This window comes from Pteronotus mesoamericanus, unplaced genomic scaffold (assembly GCF_021234165.1).
Source record: "Pteronotus mesoamericanus isolate MK-2021 breed Mesoamerican mustached bat unplaced genomic scaffold, CSHL_Meso_final contig_657, whole genome shotgun sequence".
In the NCBI taxonomy this organism is placed as follows: domain Eukaryota; kingdom Metazoa; phylum Chordata; class Mammalia; order Chiroptera; family Mormoopidae; genus Pteronotus; species Pteronotus mesoamericanus.
The window spans coordinates 15,411,644-15,424,944 of NW_026555229.1; the positions used below are offsets into that span (position 1 = coordinate 15,411,644).

General features: G+C 39.2%; 1 protein-coding gene across 1 annotated transcript in view; it reads left to right on the forward strand.

The window, feature by feature from the left end:
- Positions 1 to 13,301, forward strand: part of ATRNL1 (attractin like 1) — a 498,803-nt gene that overhangs the window by 109,416 nt on the left and 376,086 nt on the right. The window contains exons 16-18 of the mRNA XM_054581578.1: positions 2,685 to 2,898; positions 4,759 to 4,947; positions 12,151 to 12,369. Of these exons, the coding sequence (XP_054437553.1) occupies positions 2,685 to 2,898; positions 4,759 to 4,947; positions 12,151 to 12,369 (622 nt within the window). The remainder of the gene's footprint in view (positions 1 to 2,684; positions 2,899 to 4,758; positions 4,948 to 12,150; positions 12,370 to 13,301) is intronic.

Here is a 13,301-nt window from a genome sequence, read left to right on the forward strand (position 1 = left end):
AGAACTTTCCAAATACAGAGAGAGACATGAACATCCAGAATTCAGATGTGTCCAACCACAGCCCGCAGGCTGCATAGCCCAGGATGGCTATGAGTACGGCCCAACACAAAATTGTAAATTTACTTAAAACCTTTTTTTTGGCTCATCGGTTTTTGTTAGTGTTTGTGTATTTAATGTGTGGCCCAAGACAGCTCTTCTTCCAGTGTGGGTCAGAGATGCCACAAGATTGGACACCCCAGGTCCATGAATTCCAAAGAACCTTACATAGGTTAAACAAAAAGAGATCTTTGCCAAGACACATTATAAGAGCCCAGAAATAAGTCCGTGCATTTATGATCAATTGACATTCGACAAAGGTTTCAAGAACACACAATGGGGAAAGGACATCTCTTCAAAAAATGATGCTGTATATCCTCATATAGAAGGGTGAAAGTGGATCCTTATCTCATACCATGTGCACACACATACACATTGATTGAAGATTTAAATGTAACACCTGAAGCTGTAAAACTATAGAAAGAAAACATGGAAATAAGTTTTTGACATTGGCCAGGACAGTAATTTGTTTGGATATGACCCCCAAAACACACTCAACACAAGCAAAAATAGCCAAGTAGGATTGCATCAACCTAACAGCCCAGGAAGGATTGCATCAACCTAACAGCAAAGGAAACAATCTAGAGTGAAGAGAAAACCTGTGGAATGGGAGAAAATGTTTGTAAACCATATCTGATAAGAAGTTAATTTTGAAAATACACGAAGAACTCAACTCAATGGAAAAGAAAATAACTCAGTTAAGAAAAGGGCAAGTTACATGAATAAACATTTTTCCCAGGAAGATTTAAATGGTCAACAGGTATGTGATTAGTAGATGATAGAAAGCTCAACATTACTATTTATTAGGGAAAAGCAAATTAAAACCAATTGAGAAATCATCTCATACTTGTTAGAATGGCTGTTATCAAAAAGACAAGAAACAAGTTTTGACAAAGATGTGGCAAAAAAGCCACCCTGTTTGGTGCCAATGTAAATTGGTGTAGTCAATTTGGAAAACAGTATGGTGGTTCCTCAAAAAATTAAAAGTAGAACTATATGATCCAGCAATTCCACTTCTGGGTATGTATATTTAAAGGAAATTAAATCAGTATTTCAAAGAGATATATACCATCCCATGTTCATTGCAGCATTATTCATAGTAGTCAGGGTGACAACCTAAGAGTTCGTCAATGGATGAATGGATAAAGAAAATGTGAGACATATAATGGAATGTTATTCAGCCCTAAAAAGCAGGAAATCTTGACATTTGCAACCACATGGATGAACCTGGAGGACCTCATGCTATTTGAAATGAGCCAGACATAGAAATACAAATAGTGGATGAACTCAATCATATGTGGAATCTATAAAATGTTGAACTCATAAAAGCAGAGAGAATAGAATGGTGGTGGCCAGTGCCAGGGGGCTGGGGACTGGGGGAAAGTGGGGAAGTAGATCAAAGGGTACTAAGTTTCAGTCATGCAGCATAAATAAGTTTTGAAGATCTAATGTACAATATAGATATTATAGTTAATACTGTATTGTATATTAGAAATTTGTCAGGATACTATATTTTAAATGTTATCACCACATACAAAGAAAAGATCATTGTATGAGGTGCTGCGGTATGTTAGTTAGGTTGATTGTGGTAGCCATTTCACAGTGTATGCTTATGCCACAACATCACATTGTACACCTTAAATATGTGTAGTTTTTGTCAATTATTTCTCAAGAAAACTAGAAAAAAAAATTAAAAATACTATGTCAAAAAATGCTTCAGTATGAAGTAGAAACAAGAAAAGACAATCTTATAGAATTTTGTAAAGAGAATGACTTGACTTGGACCCATAATATATCATTGTTTTTTGATTGTCATGAGAAAAACATTTGAAAACTGATTTAATGATTAAAATAAGATACATAAATACAGATCCTATTTTGTTTCCAGGCTACTTTGGATGTAGCAGTGACAACACTAAGGGTATTTAGTTTTGTGACATTTGCCAACCTCTGTAGGTTAAATTTTAGGCATAAGAGTCAAAGATTTCATTCACGTTTTTGAAGATAGATGCCATTAATTTACCTAAAATTACCTGAAAGTCCTAATGTAGTAGTGGAAGTCCGAACCAGGAGACTATTACTCTTAGTCCTTTCATGAACCTGTTAGAAAGTTCTCACCCAGCCTCTCTGTGCTGTTTGTTAATGTTGTTTCTGTGTCCCCACGGTACATAAAATGGCAGCTTATGTGTAGACACCTACTCCATAACCAATTCGATCAGTGGTGGTGTTTGTAGTAGTCATAGTAGCAGCAGCAGGAATATGTTAAATTTTTTAATGCTCTCACTTCATAAGATAGGTGTGTACACCCCATTTTAATAGAAGTGGAAACTGAAGTTCTCAAGGGCTAAATAAGTAACCCCAGTCATGCAGCTCAACGCAAAGCATAGTTAAAAAGTGTTGTATTCCACATTGTTCTCCAAAATGAGCTGTAATTGTGGATTCTCCTTGGTGTAGAAGTCATTAGAAAGGCAGGTCTGTATATTTTCAAATGTCATTTTTAATGATAATGTACTATTTGCTAAGGAATATGACACAGTATTTTTATATCTAACTTTTTAAAAAAATGCCCTTCTTGCTATTGTTTACAGAAAGTATCACCTTGGGTAGGCTTGCGCAAGATCAATATATCCTACTGGGGATGGGAAGACATGACTTCATTTACAAACACCACACTGCAGTGGCTTCCTGGTGAACCCAATGACTCTGGGTTCTGTGCGTACCTAGAAAGGGCTGCAGTGGCAGGCTTAAAAGCTAATCCTTGTACCTCTATGGCAGACGGTCTTGTCTGTGAAAAACCTGTTGGTAAGTAGTTTGGTAGACTAGTATTTCTCTGAAACATGGTTCTAACCCCTCTTTCCACCAGCCCTTCCGGGATGTGATGGTTTGTGGGTCTGTAGTCTCTTTTGCCATCTTTTTACGATGCTGATCATCATGTAGATTTCTACATTCCTCCACATTCCCTACTAACTGTTACTGACCCTTGCATGGACTTGTGAAAATAATATATTTCACTGTTTATGTACAGTCTTTAGTTTCTTTGTTGAAATAGTGAGATTATGAACATATGGCTATAATTATTATAGTATACTAAGAATCTATTCTTAATTTGTTAATGTATTTTACTTTTATGATAACAGTCTTTGGGAGAAAGATTTGTCTTTAAGATTAACAACTAAATTAGAACCAGTTTAATCTTGCATATTTATTACTTCATTTGGAAAGTAAAAAGAAACATTTTTGTTACATCTATTGAAGTGGATTTTTGTTAAGTGAAGTGAGAAAATAATATTGAATTCTTTTCTCTTTTTTCAACCAATGTTGTGCTTTTTGTTGCAGTAATATACATAACATAAAATGTACAATTTTAACCCATTTTTTCAGTTTTATTGAGATGAAATTAACTTTTTCAGCCATATTTTCAATGTAGAGTTCAATGTCATAAAGTACATACCCTTCTTGTGCATCTATCAACACTATTTATCTCCAGAACTTTTTATCTTCCCAAATTGAAACTCCATACTCATTAAACAAAAGTCCCTGTACCCTTGTCTTCTGCCCCTGACAGCCACCTTTTATTTTCTGTGTCTATGAGTTCGAGTCCTCTAGGAAGCTCATGTGGAGTCATGAAGTGTATGTCCTTTTGTGACTGCTTATTTCCCCTAGCATGATGTCCTCAAAGTTCATCCATGTTGTAGCATATAGCAAAGTCCATCCATGTTGAAATTTTATTTCCTTTTAACCCTGGATAATTATCCATTGTATGTATATACCACATTTTGTTTATTCATTCAATCATTGATGGACACTTGAGTTATTTCTACCTATTGGCTATCGTGAATGATGATGCTGTGAACATAGATGTAAAAATATCTGTCCCCGTTTCTGCTTTCGTGTCTTTAGCCAGAAGTGGAATTGCTATATCATATGATACATCTATGTTTAACATTTGAGGAATTGTCATACTGTTTGCCATAGATGCTGTACCATCTGACATTCCCAGCAGGAGTGTACAAGGGTTTCAAATCCTTCACATTCTTGTCAACAATTTTAAAAACAGTGGCCATTTTAATGAGCGTGATAAATACTATATTCTATGTAAAGATTTTATAGTAAATTGTTTTACCTTTATTATTTATGTATGTAAGCAACAGACAAAATATTCACTGACAGAATGTTTGCTTTGATAATGTGTGGAATATTTACGTAATTGTGGCAAGGAAAGTACATAATGATAGTGTACATAGTATCTAGCCATTAGGTAGAAAAACTAGGTCATGTGTTACATGTATATTTATAGTTTTAAATTATACACCTTTATGTATTTTGTAAAGGATTAAACATTTACAGAAATTATAAATTTTAAATTTGATAATAAATTTAAGAAGTATTGATGTGCCATTTTTATTTTTGTTTTTTTAAATATTGAATGTAATGGGGTGACATCGATTAAAAAAATTATATAGGTTTTAAGTGGACAGTTCTGTAATATATTGTATTGCATTTCATCTTCATTTTTAATCTCATCATGTCATTTTTGCTTTAATTTTTATCCCACGCTTGGCTTAATTGAAATATCCCCTAAACAGCAAAACACACAAAATCCATGCACTTGTGTTAAAATGCACTTACAAATAAAATACTTCTATCTGTGGATTATTTCAGTCAGTCCAAATCAAAATGCAAGGTCATGCAAAACGCCGTGCTCCCTAAGGATGTCCTGTTCCAACTGCACCAGCAATGGCATGGAGTGCATGTGGTGCAGCAGCACCAAGCGCTGTGTGGACTCCAACGCTTACATCATCTCCTTTCCCTACGGACAGTGCCTGGAGTGGCAGACCGCCACCTGCTCTCGTAAGTATTTACCGAGAGTGACTCAGGTACCTGCAACATCCATCCCTTTCCGTGATGGACAGAGGAATTAGACATTTGAAGACGTTTTAAAAAATGAGAATAAATATTGTTAGTTTGTTTTAACGCCTGTTAATGTTACAAGCTCCTGATTTACATTATGCCATCATTTTGAATTCCACTAGGTCTTATCTTACTCTGCAATTTACATCCTGCCCTAACTCTGAGTGTGTGTTGCAGACACACACATTTCACCACGGGGCTCACTTCCAGAAGTGCAGATCGCTTCGCTGTCTGTCTTTGGTGTCCTTTAATCTAGCCCACTTCCCATGTGTTCCCTTTCGGGCATGCCTATGATTCTTTTTTTCTTTTTTTTTTTCAGAACCTATGCCACTTGTTTTGTAGGTTTCACAGTTTGGATTTGTCTCATTGTTTCCTCATGATGAGATTCAAATTAAGCCTTTTAAAATCATGAGATGCAAGTTAAACATTTTGGGGCAAGAACGTCCTATCAGGGGCGGCGTGTCTGCTGCAAAGGCAGGGTGCAGTCTGGGCATCGCATGGTGAACCATGTCAGCAGGGAGGCCCTGGACTTGCGGTGTGGGTTGTGCTTCAGGAGAAGACCCTGCCCCCTTGTCGGTGTCATGTATTAAAAGGACTGTAGGATGAGGGTGCACCTGACTGCGTCTGTGGTCCTGGGTACCACATGGTTGTGAGAGTGGCTTTTCTCGCAAAGACAAATTGCATCAGGATGTCACTGCCAAGGGTGTCATTGCTTAATACCACTGATGGCACTTGGTGGTCTTGTAGAAGTTGGAGACTACGTGCAGCTACCTCTGCTTGGGAGAAGTTAGAAGCTCCTTGTCTCAGTAGATCCTTGCTTGGGGTGGCGTCCCTCCTGGAAGTAGCCACATGCAAGTTCCCTGGTAGTGTGGGCCAGAACACGGTTTGTTCCTGTCACTTTCTTAAGCACCCCCTGGACTTGCTTATGTGCCCATTGGCCTCCTTGCATTCCTTCCATAGGAGCGGCCACTGACAGCGCAATTGTGGTGAAGTGTGACTGTCCCAGCGGCAGTGTACGTGGTCTCCTCGTTTATTGTTCCTCTCATTCTGCTCCTGAGCTCTCTTTGTTTTTCTCACAGAAGAGCCACTTGCGCGCAGAGCAGCTCCATCATTCTGAGATCCCTTTTGGTGGTGAATCAACTGTTGGGAGGCTCATCCTGGGGTCCACTGTCTCTCAGACAACATGGCCACCCAGTTATCTGCCTTTTTTGTTGGTGGAGCGGCCTCATTCAGAGGTGGCCATCTGCTTAAGACAATGCAGGTGGAGACTCACTGATTTTTCCATTCCTCCCTTCATTCCCGGGGAGAATGCCTTTTACCCCAGGGATCCAGCCAAATCCGTATTGGCTTCTTATTGACCACCACTATGGCACAAAGACTGAGGCAAAGCAGTGCCACCGCGCAGGCTAGAGCTTACAGGCTGTGGTTGTCGGGTGCACTTTGTTCTCCTAGGCTCTTGGCATCCACTGAGAGATGTTCCTGGGATGGGCATGGCTGGATATGCCATAGGTTGGCCTCCCTGTTTCTATTCCTTCCAAGGAACCTTGATAAGGAATGGTTATGTGTCTGAACATGTGTGTGGCAGTGGGGTAGTTGCAGGCATAAAATGGTCTTGCTAGTACAGACAGCTAGGGGCCAGCTGCCGAGGAGGGTTGGAAGTAGGGAGGCTTGTGCTCAGCCTCTTTTGCCTCGATAGTTGTGTTTGTCTTTCTAAAAACATCAGTGTTCAGTGAAAGAAGCCAGACGCAAAATATTGCATACTATATGACTCCACCTTTGTGAAAGTCAAAAGAACTCAAAGCTGCATTATATTATTTAGGAATGAATGTTTAGGTATAACTGTAGAGTAAGTCAAAATGTTATAAATGTCAGTGGATACTGTTGGGAAAAAACTGGGGGGGGTGCAGATTAGGAAAAGTGTACAAAGGAGGTAATATTGCACTTCTAGGCTGGGTGCAGATACAAAATATTTATTTACAGTAATTTACTATTGTATTATATTATAATTTATACATTATATTGTATTATAACTTATGTACTTCCAATTGTGTGTGATATATATGCGTTATATGTTACAATAAAAAAGGCTGAATGGTAGGGAAAGGGAGCTTGAAAAGTACCCAAGCTCTTGTACTCTTAAGGAGTTTCTAAAAATTATGTAGAGTTAAGTCCATATTGTCCTCTCTGCTCACAAATCTGTCTCATATTTCATGTCTTCTTTCGTACTTGTTCATCTTTTGGAGAATAGTGTTCAGTAATTCTTTCTAACCATATTTGTGGCTAGGAAACTTTTTGAGTGTTGACATGTCTAAAAGTGTATTTTTTATATTCACTTGAATGGTAAAATGGCTGGAATGTGGAGTTCTAAATAATTCTTCCCGTAGAACTTCTAGCATTTGCTGTGGAGAAGACTCTTATGCTAATTTAATTTTCATTTCTTTGGGGAACATTTTCTTTGAGAGCTTTTAAGAATTTTTTCTTTATGGTAGACATTCACAATTTTGTAATGTCTTTAAATTCAGTTTTCCACTAGGCAATGGGGATTTTGAAAATTGATTTTCATTGGTTTTCAATCTGAAGAGTTTCTTCACTTGTTAAAAATATTCTTTAATGTTTTAATTATTTTTTGTTCTATTTAATATATCCAAAAAGAATAAACAGTAAAAAAGGAAAAATAGTTGTTAGAATTTCTAGATATCTCAGTATTTCTTAAATTCACTCATACTTTCTATCTCTTTGCTAAGATTTTGTTCCACAGCTTTTAAAATTATATGCCCTGTGCATCCCTGTGGGGAAGTGGGGCATTATACATTGTCTCCTCTGAGGTTTTCTAGTAAATGGAGCTTGAAGGAAACGTTTCCTTGCAAATGAGAAACAAATATGGATTTTGCAATATCCTTCAGTATTCTCCAGTTATTATATTGTGATAGTAATGCTTAAAATTCACAAATTGAAGAAGAGGAATATATTTCAAGGCAAATTTTGCCTGATGGTTTCTAAGAAAGCTTTGCTAATAACTGGAATTATTAATAATTAATATATTTTAAGTAGTTGGATATGCTATTTGTGAAGATGAAATCCAAGGGGATTATTTGAAGCAATAATAGAAGATTTAGTTCTTAATACATAAAAATTCAAATAAAAGTGCCATTAAATTGATATGGTGAGCACGGAACACTAAGAAACATGAGACGATAGCATACATCTCAAAAATATATATATTTCTTTCAGTATTTTAGAGGTGTATGTACATGCTCAATTTAACCTGTTTTTTTTCCTTTTTCATGGAAGTTAGGGAAGGTAGTCTTTTGGTTAAATAATTAAGCTTTATTTTTAGAGCACTTTTGGAGTGACAGCAACATGGAGAGGAAGGGACAGAGACCTCTGACACGTTCTCTGCGCGCACCCTGCACAGCTTCGCCCGCTGTCAACACCCCGTGCCGGGGCGGTGCGTTCGTTACGTTGGTTTACCTTCATCGATACATCGTTATTGCCCAAAGGCTGGAGTTTACACGGAGGTTAACTCTAGATGCAGTACGTGCTGTCGGGTGTGACAAAGCATAATGGCATGTGTCCGTCATTACAGGATCACACACCCTGGTTTCAGTGCCCTGAGAATCCTCGGTGCTCTGCCTCTTCATCCCTCGCTTTCTCCTAATTCTTGGCGATCACCATTTTTTTTTTTTTTTTTTTTACTGTCTCCATAGTTTTGCCTTTTCCAGAATGTAATACAGTTGGAAGCATACAGAACGTAGCCTTTTCAGATTGGCCTCTTTCACTTAGTGATATGTATTTACATTTTTAAATGTCTTTTCATGGCATGATGGCTTATTTATTTTTAGAGCCGAATAATGTTGCATTGTCTGGATGTACCATAGTTCATTGATCCGTTCACCTACTGAAGAACATCTTGGTTGTTTCCCAGTTTGGACGATTGTGCAAAAAGCTGCCGTCAACATCCATGGCAGGATTTTGTGTGGACGTGAATTTGCAGCTTATATGGGTAATATGAAGGAGTGTGATTGCTGGATAGTATGGTAAAGTATGTTGAGTTTTGTAGAAATCACCAAACTGCTTTTCAAAGTTGTTGTGTGTTGCATTCCCACCAGCAATGATTGAGAGATCCTGTTCTTTCAAGTTCCACATACTCTCCAGCGTTTGGTGTTGTCAGTTTTCTAGATATTGGCCAGTTTCCTAGGTGTCTAGTGGTATCGTGGTTGTTTTACTTTGCAGTTCCCTAATGACATAAGTCGTGGAGCTCCTCTTCATCCCTGCCATCTGTATATCTTTTTTGGTGAAGAGCCTTTAGCTCATTTTTTTAAATGGGTGGTGTGTTTTTTCTTATATTGAGTTTTAAGAGTTGTGTATTTTGAATAACAGCCCTTTGTCAGATGTGTGTTTTTCAAATATTTTCTTTCAGTTTATGCCTTGCCTTTTCTTTTCTTTAACAGTGCCTTTTGTAGAGAAGAATAAATTTAAATCTAACAAAGTTCCATTTATCAAGTCTTTCTTTCATGGGCTGTGCCTTTGGTGTCATAATGAAAGAGCATCAGCAAACCCGAGGTCATCTAGATTTTCCCACACGTAGCTCTGCTTACACATCCCGTCTGCTCTCGCATATCGTTGACTTTCTCCAGTAGAGCCCATAGACTATGAACCACAGTTGCTTTAAATTTCTGGTCTGGTGATTCCAGCATCCCGGACATGTCTGGTCTGATGCTTATTCAGTCTCTTGACGTGGTGTTTTTTTGCCTTTCGGTATGCCTTCTAATTGTTGTTCTCGATAGCCAGATATGATATATAGGTAAAAGAAACTGCTGTAAATTGGCCTTTAGCCACATAGTGGGAAGGTGTGAGGGAGGGGAAGTGTTTAATAGTCCTGTGATTAGGTCTCAGTCTTTTGGTGGGCCTGTGCCCCACACGGTGCATTGCACTAGTGCCTCCTACCTTTCCCCCCTCTCTTAGGTGGTGCAGAGAGGCTGGGGGGAGCTGGAGTCTGTGTATTTCTCTTTTCCCGCCCATTGGGTCAGGTAGGCTCTGAGGAAACCCCAGCTGTTCAGGCTCCATTAAATGGTTTCTGCAGGGTTTGTTCAGAAGTACAGAATGCTCTGGCATATTTTAAAATTATTCCTCTTCCTCTCCCCTGTGCTTGGTGCACAGGGGGCTTTTTCTTTGATATTTCCCGTGCGGACCTGGCACAGCTCCTGGAAATAAAGCTCACAAAGGTATGGGTTCCTCCTGTCACTGGGTCCCCTGGAGGTTTGCCCTGTCACACTCAGCCCCCAGCACTTCGTCAGTTACAGCTCGGTTGGCTTACCCGGGCCCCAGCTCCTGCAGCAGTGGCCTTGGTAAATTGAGATGTTCGCTGTCTGCCTGTCTGTCTCTCCAAACTGGGGGGTAGAGGCTTGCCCTGAGACCTCACTTCTCTGAAGGCTCTGAGAAGAATTGGTGATTTTTCAGTTTGTGCTGCCTTTTTACTTTTTGTTAAGATGGAGTGGAGGCATCTAAGCTTCTTACCTGCTGGACTGGAAACCGGAAATCTTCAGGCATCATTTGATGACCTAATTTCTTGGCAGATTGATTTTTCAAATTTTTATATACTTCAAACACCATTGTAAACATTTTACAGCTTAATCTTTCAAAGGCCAAATATAAATAAAATAAAGCAAAAACGATTACTCTAGTTACTTGTAGCTCATACGTAGCTTCTGTACTATCCATAACTTAGGAGGCTTTCCTGTCATTATTGTTTTCTGTGGGAAGAAGAAAAATCATTATAGTCTGTCCATTTCTGAGTCAGCGTTAAATGCTAAAGAGTGAGTTTTCTATAGGGTTAACATTAGTCACTTGTGTTTAATGACTCAAAGAATATTCTTCATTTTTTTAATTTATTATTAAAGAAATATAGGAGATGGTACTCATTTTCCACCTTCTTACATCCAATTTCTGAAATACAAAAAATTCATAACAACCAATCATATTGTAATCGATTAATTCTTTAACCAAACATTCTGTTATCCCCACACAGTTCTCTAAATTGTATTCCTGATGTTCACTGAGACGCTCATGGTGTTGTTTGCAGCAATCTGAGGAACAGTTTTGTTTCCAATAATATTAAAACACCGAGTGGCAGTTAAGTTATTGGTATCACAACAATGAAATTGAGTCTGCCAGAAATCTACCATTTTTCCCCCTTTGGGAAAAAGTGTGACTAGAAGATACTGCTCATGGTGCCTTGTCCCTGTGTCACCAACTTCTGTGGTTATACAATTTACAAGGCAAAGTGTGCCTGTTCTTGCAAAATATCAGTAAAAGTAGTGAAGTCTCAGCCCAATGCAGGATACATAGGAACTGTTATAAAATATGATGGCAGACTATATAGTCGGTGCATCCTTGGAAAAGACATCCCGGTAGTGACAGGCTTTGTTGAGGGACATAGGTTATACGCCAATTAAACAAAAATGTTGAGCTTCAGCGAGTGAGTCTCAGAGTGATGCCCTGTGGCTCTGAAGGTCAGAGTCAGCCTGTGCTGCTGGCTGCCTGAGTGTGGCACAGTGTCCGGGTTCCACGCTCCCACCAGGCTCTCTGGGTGAGATTGAGTTTATTCATCCCAGGATAGCCAAATACGGGGATCGTGGACCCCTGGAAAGAGCATCGTCCCCGTGAGGCAGTCCCCGTGGGGCTCAGCTACCCCGGGGAGGGGCGGGTATCATGTACACTGGGCAGAAGCAGATTTTCCTTGAAGGCCCTCACCAGGCGCAATGGGAACCGCACAGTGGGAACCGCTGATATGGTTCTGCATCCCAGCCCACAGGGCATGTGGGCTGCAGGCCTCTGGGCGAGCTCCCCGAAGGCCCTCACGCTGGCAAAGCTCGGGAATCTTTAAGTTTCGACTCCATTTTTCTCCCTGGCGTAGTCACCGCACGTTTTTAACCCTCAAGTCAGTCCATTGAGCTCCTCTTTGTTTATGATGAATGTTTACTTTGCTTTAAGTAGCTGCTCTTGAGGCATTGTTACAAAACTGTTTAAACTGAGGATGACCTTTTACAGTCTTTTTTAGGCCACATTTATTTTTCCATTAGCGTACAGCTCTAGGTGAATATAAGGCCGTATAACATGCTTGTCCGTGTTCCCGCCATGCAGCTCAGAATTGCTCTGGATTGAGAACCTGCGGACAGTGTCTGGAGCAGCCTGGGTGTGGCTGGTGCAATGACCCCAGCAACACGGGGAGAGGACACTGCATCGAAGGGTCTTCGCGAGGACCCGTGAAGCTTGTTGGAACGCACAGCAGTGAGATGGTTCTCGACGCCAGCCTTTGTCCCAAAGAAAAGAACTACGAGTGGTCCTTTATCCAGTGTCCAGGTAATACAAATGTGAGGAAAACAGTTTCAGGTTTTCAGACAATTCTGTTTTTCGGTCAAAGTATTTTTCAAACAATTTCAAAGCCAAAAATATTTTCCTTTCTCGTCATAAGGGTTTATGAAAAAATAACAATGAAAATGAGACTCAAAATTCAGAGATACAAAAATATTCTTCCCTCTACCCATCTCTGTGATATATAGATGGCATTCTGTTTGGAATCATTAAATAGGCTGACCAGGTGCATTGTATGTATTTATTAGATTTGGTTTCAGGTTGGTTGTTAAGATGAAATATTGGCTTATGCCTATTTTCTATCCTAGTATTATAGTGCCTTAAAATTCAAAGGTAGCTGAGGATCCAGTCAAACTTCATGCTAAGTTTGGGAATTCTCTCTAAAATACCTATGATGAAGTCAGCTGGCTTCATTTTGAAAAGTTGCCGTTGGTATTCACTACCATTCAATTCTGAAAGTCAGTGATTCCTAGTTTTCAGATCCCCCCACCCCCTGCCATAGGAAATCTTTTCTAACATTAAATAAATCAACCTTCTTGAAAAATTAATTTATTCAATATACTTTTGAGGGCCACTGTGTGGAGTGTTTTAGATGTTAGACATATAACAATTAACAAATGAGACTAAAATTGTTGCCTCCATGGTAACTGTATTCTTTTTGAAATTAATTACACATATATGTACATATGAAGTTAGATGGTGATAAGTGCTATTAAATAAATAAGGCAAGGAAGGGGGAATGAGGCTTGCCATTTAAATAGGGGGGTAAGAGCAGCTCTTATTGAGGGGTGACAAGTAATAAACATCTTAAGTAGATGAACGAGTGAGTCCTGGGGACATCTGGGGAAAGAGGAAAGAGTGTCCTAGAACAAGTGGCGGCCCAATACATGACTGTGCAAGATCGTTTATTTGTGAGGGGA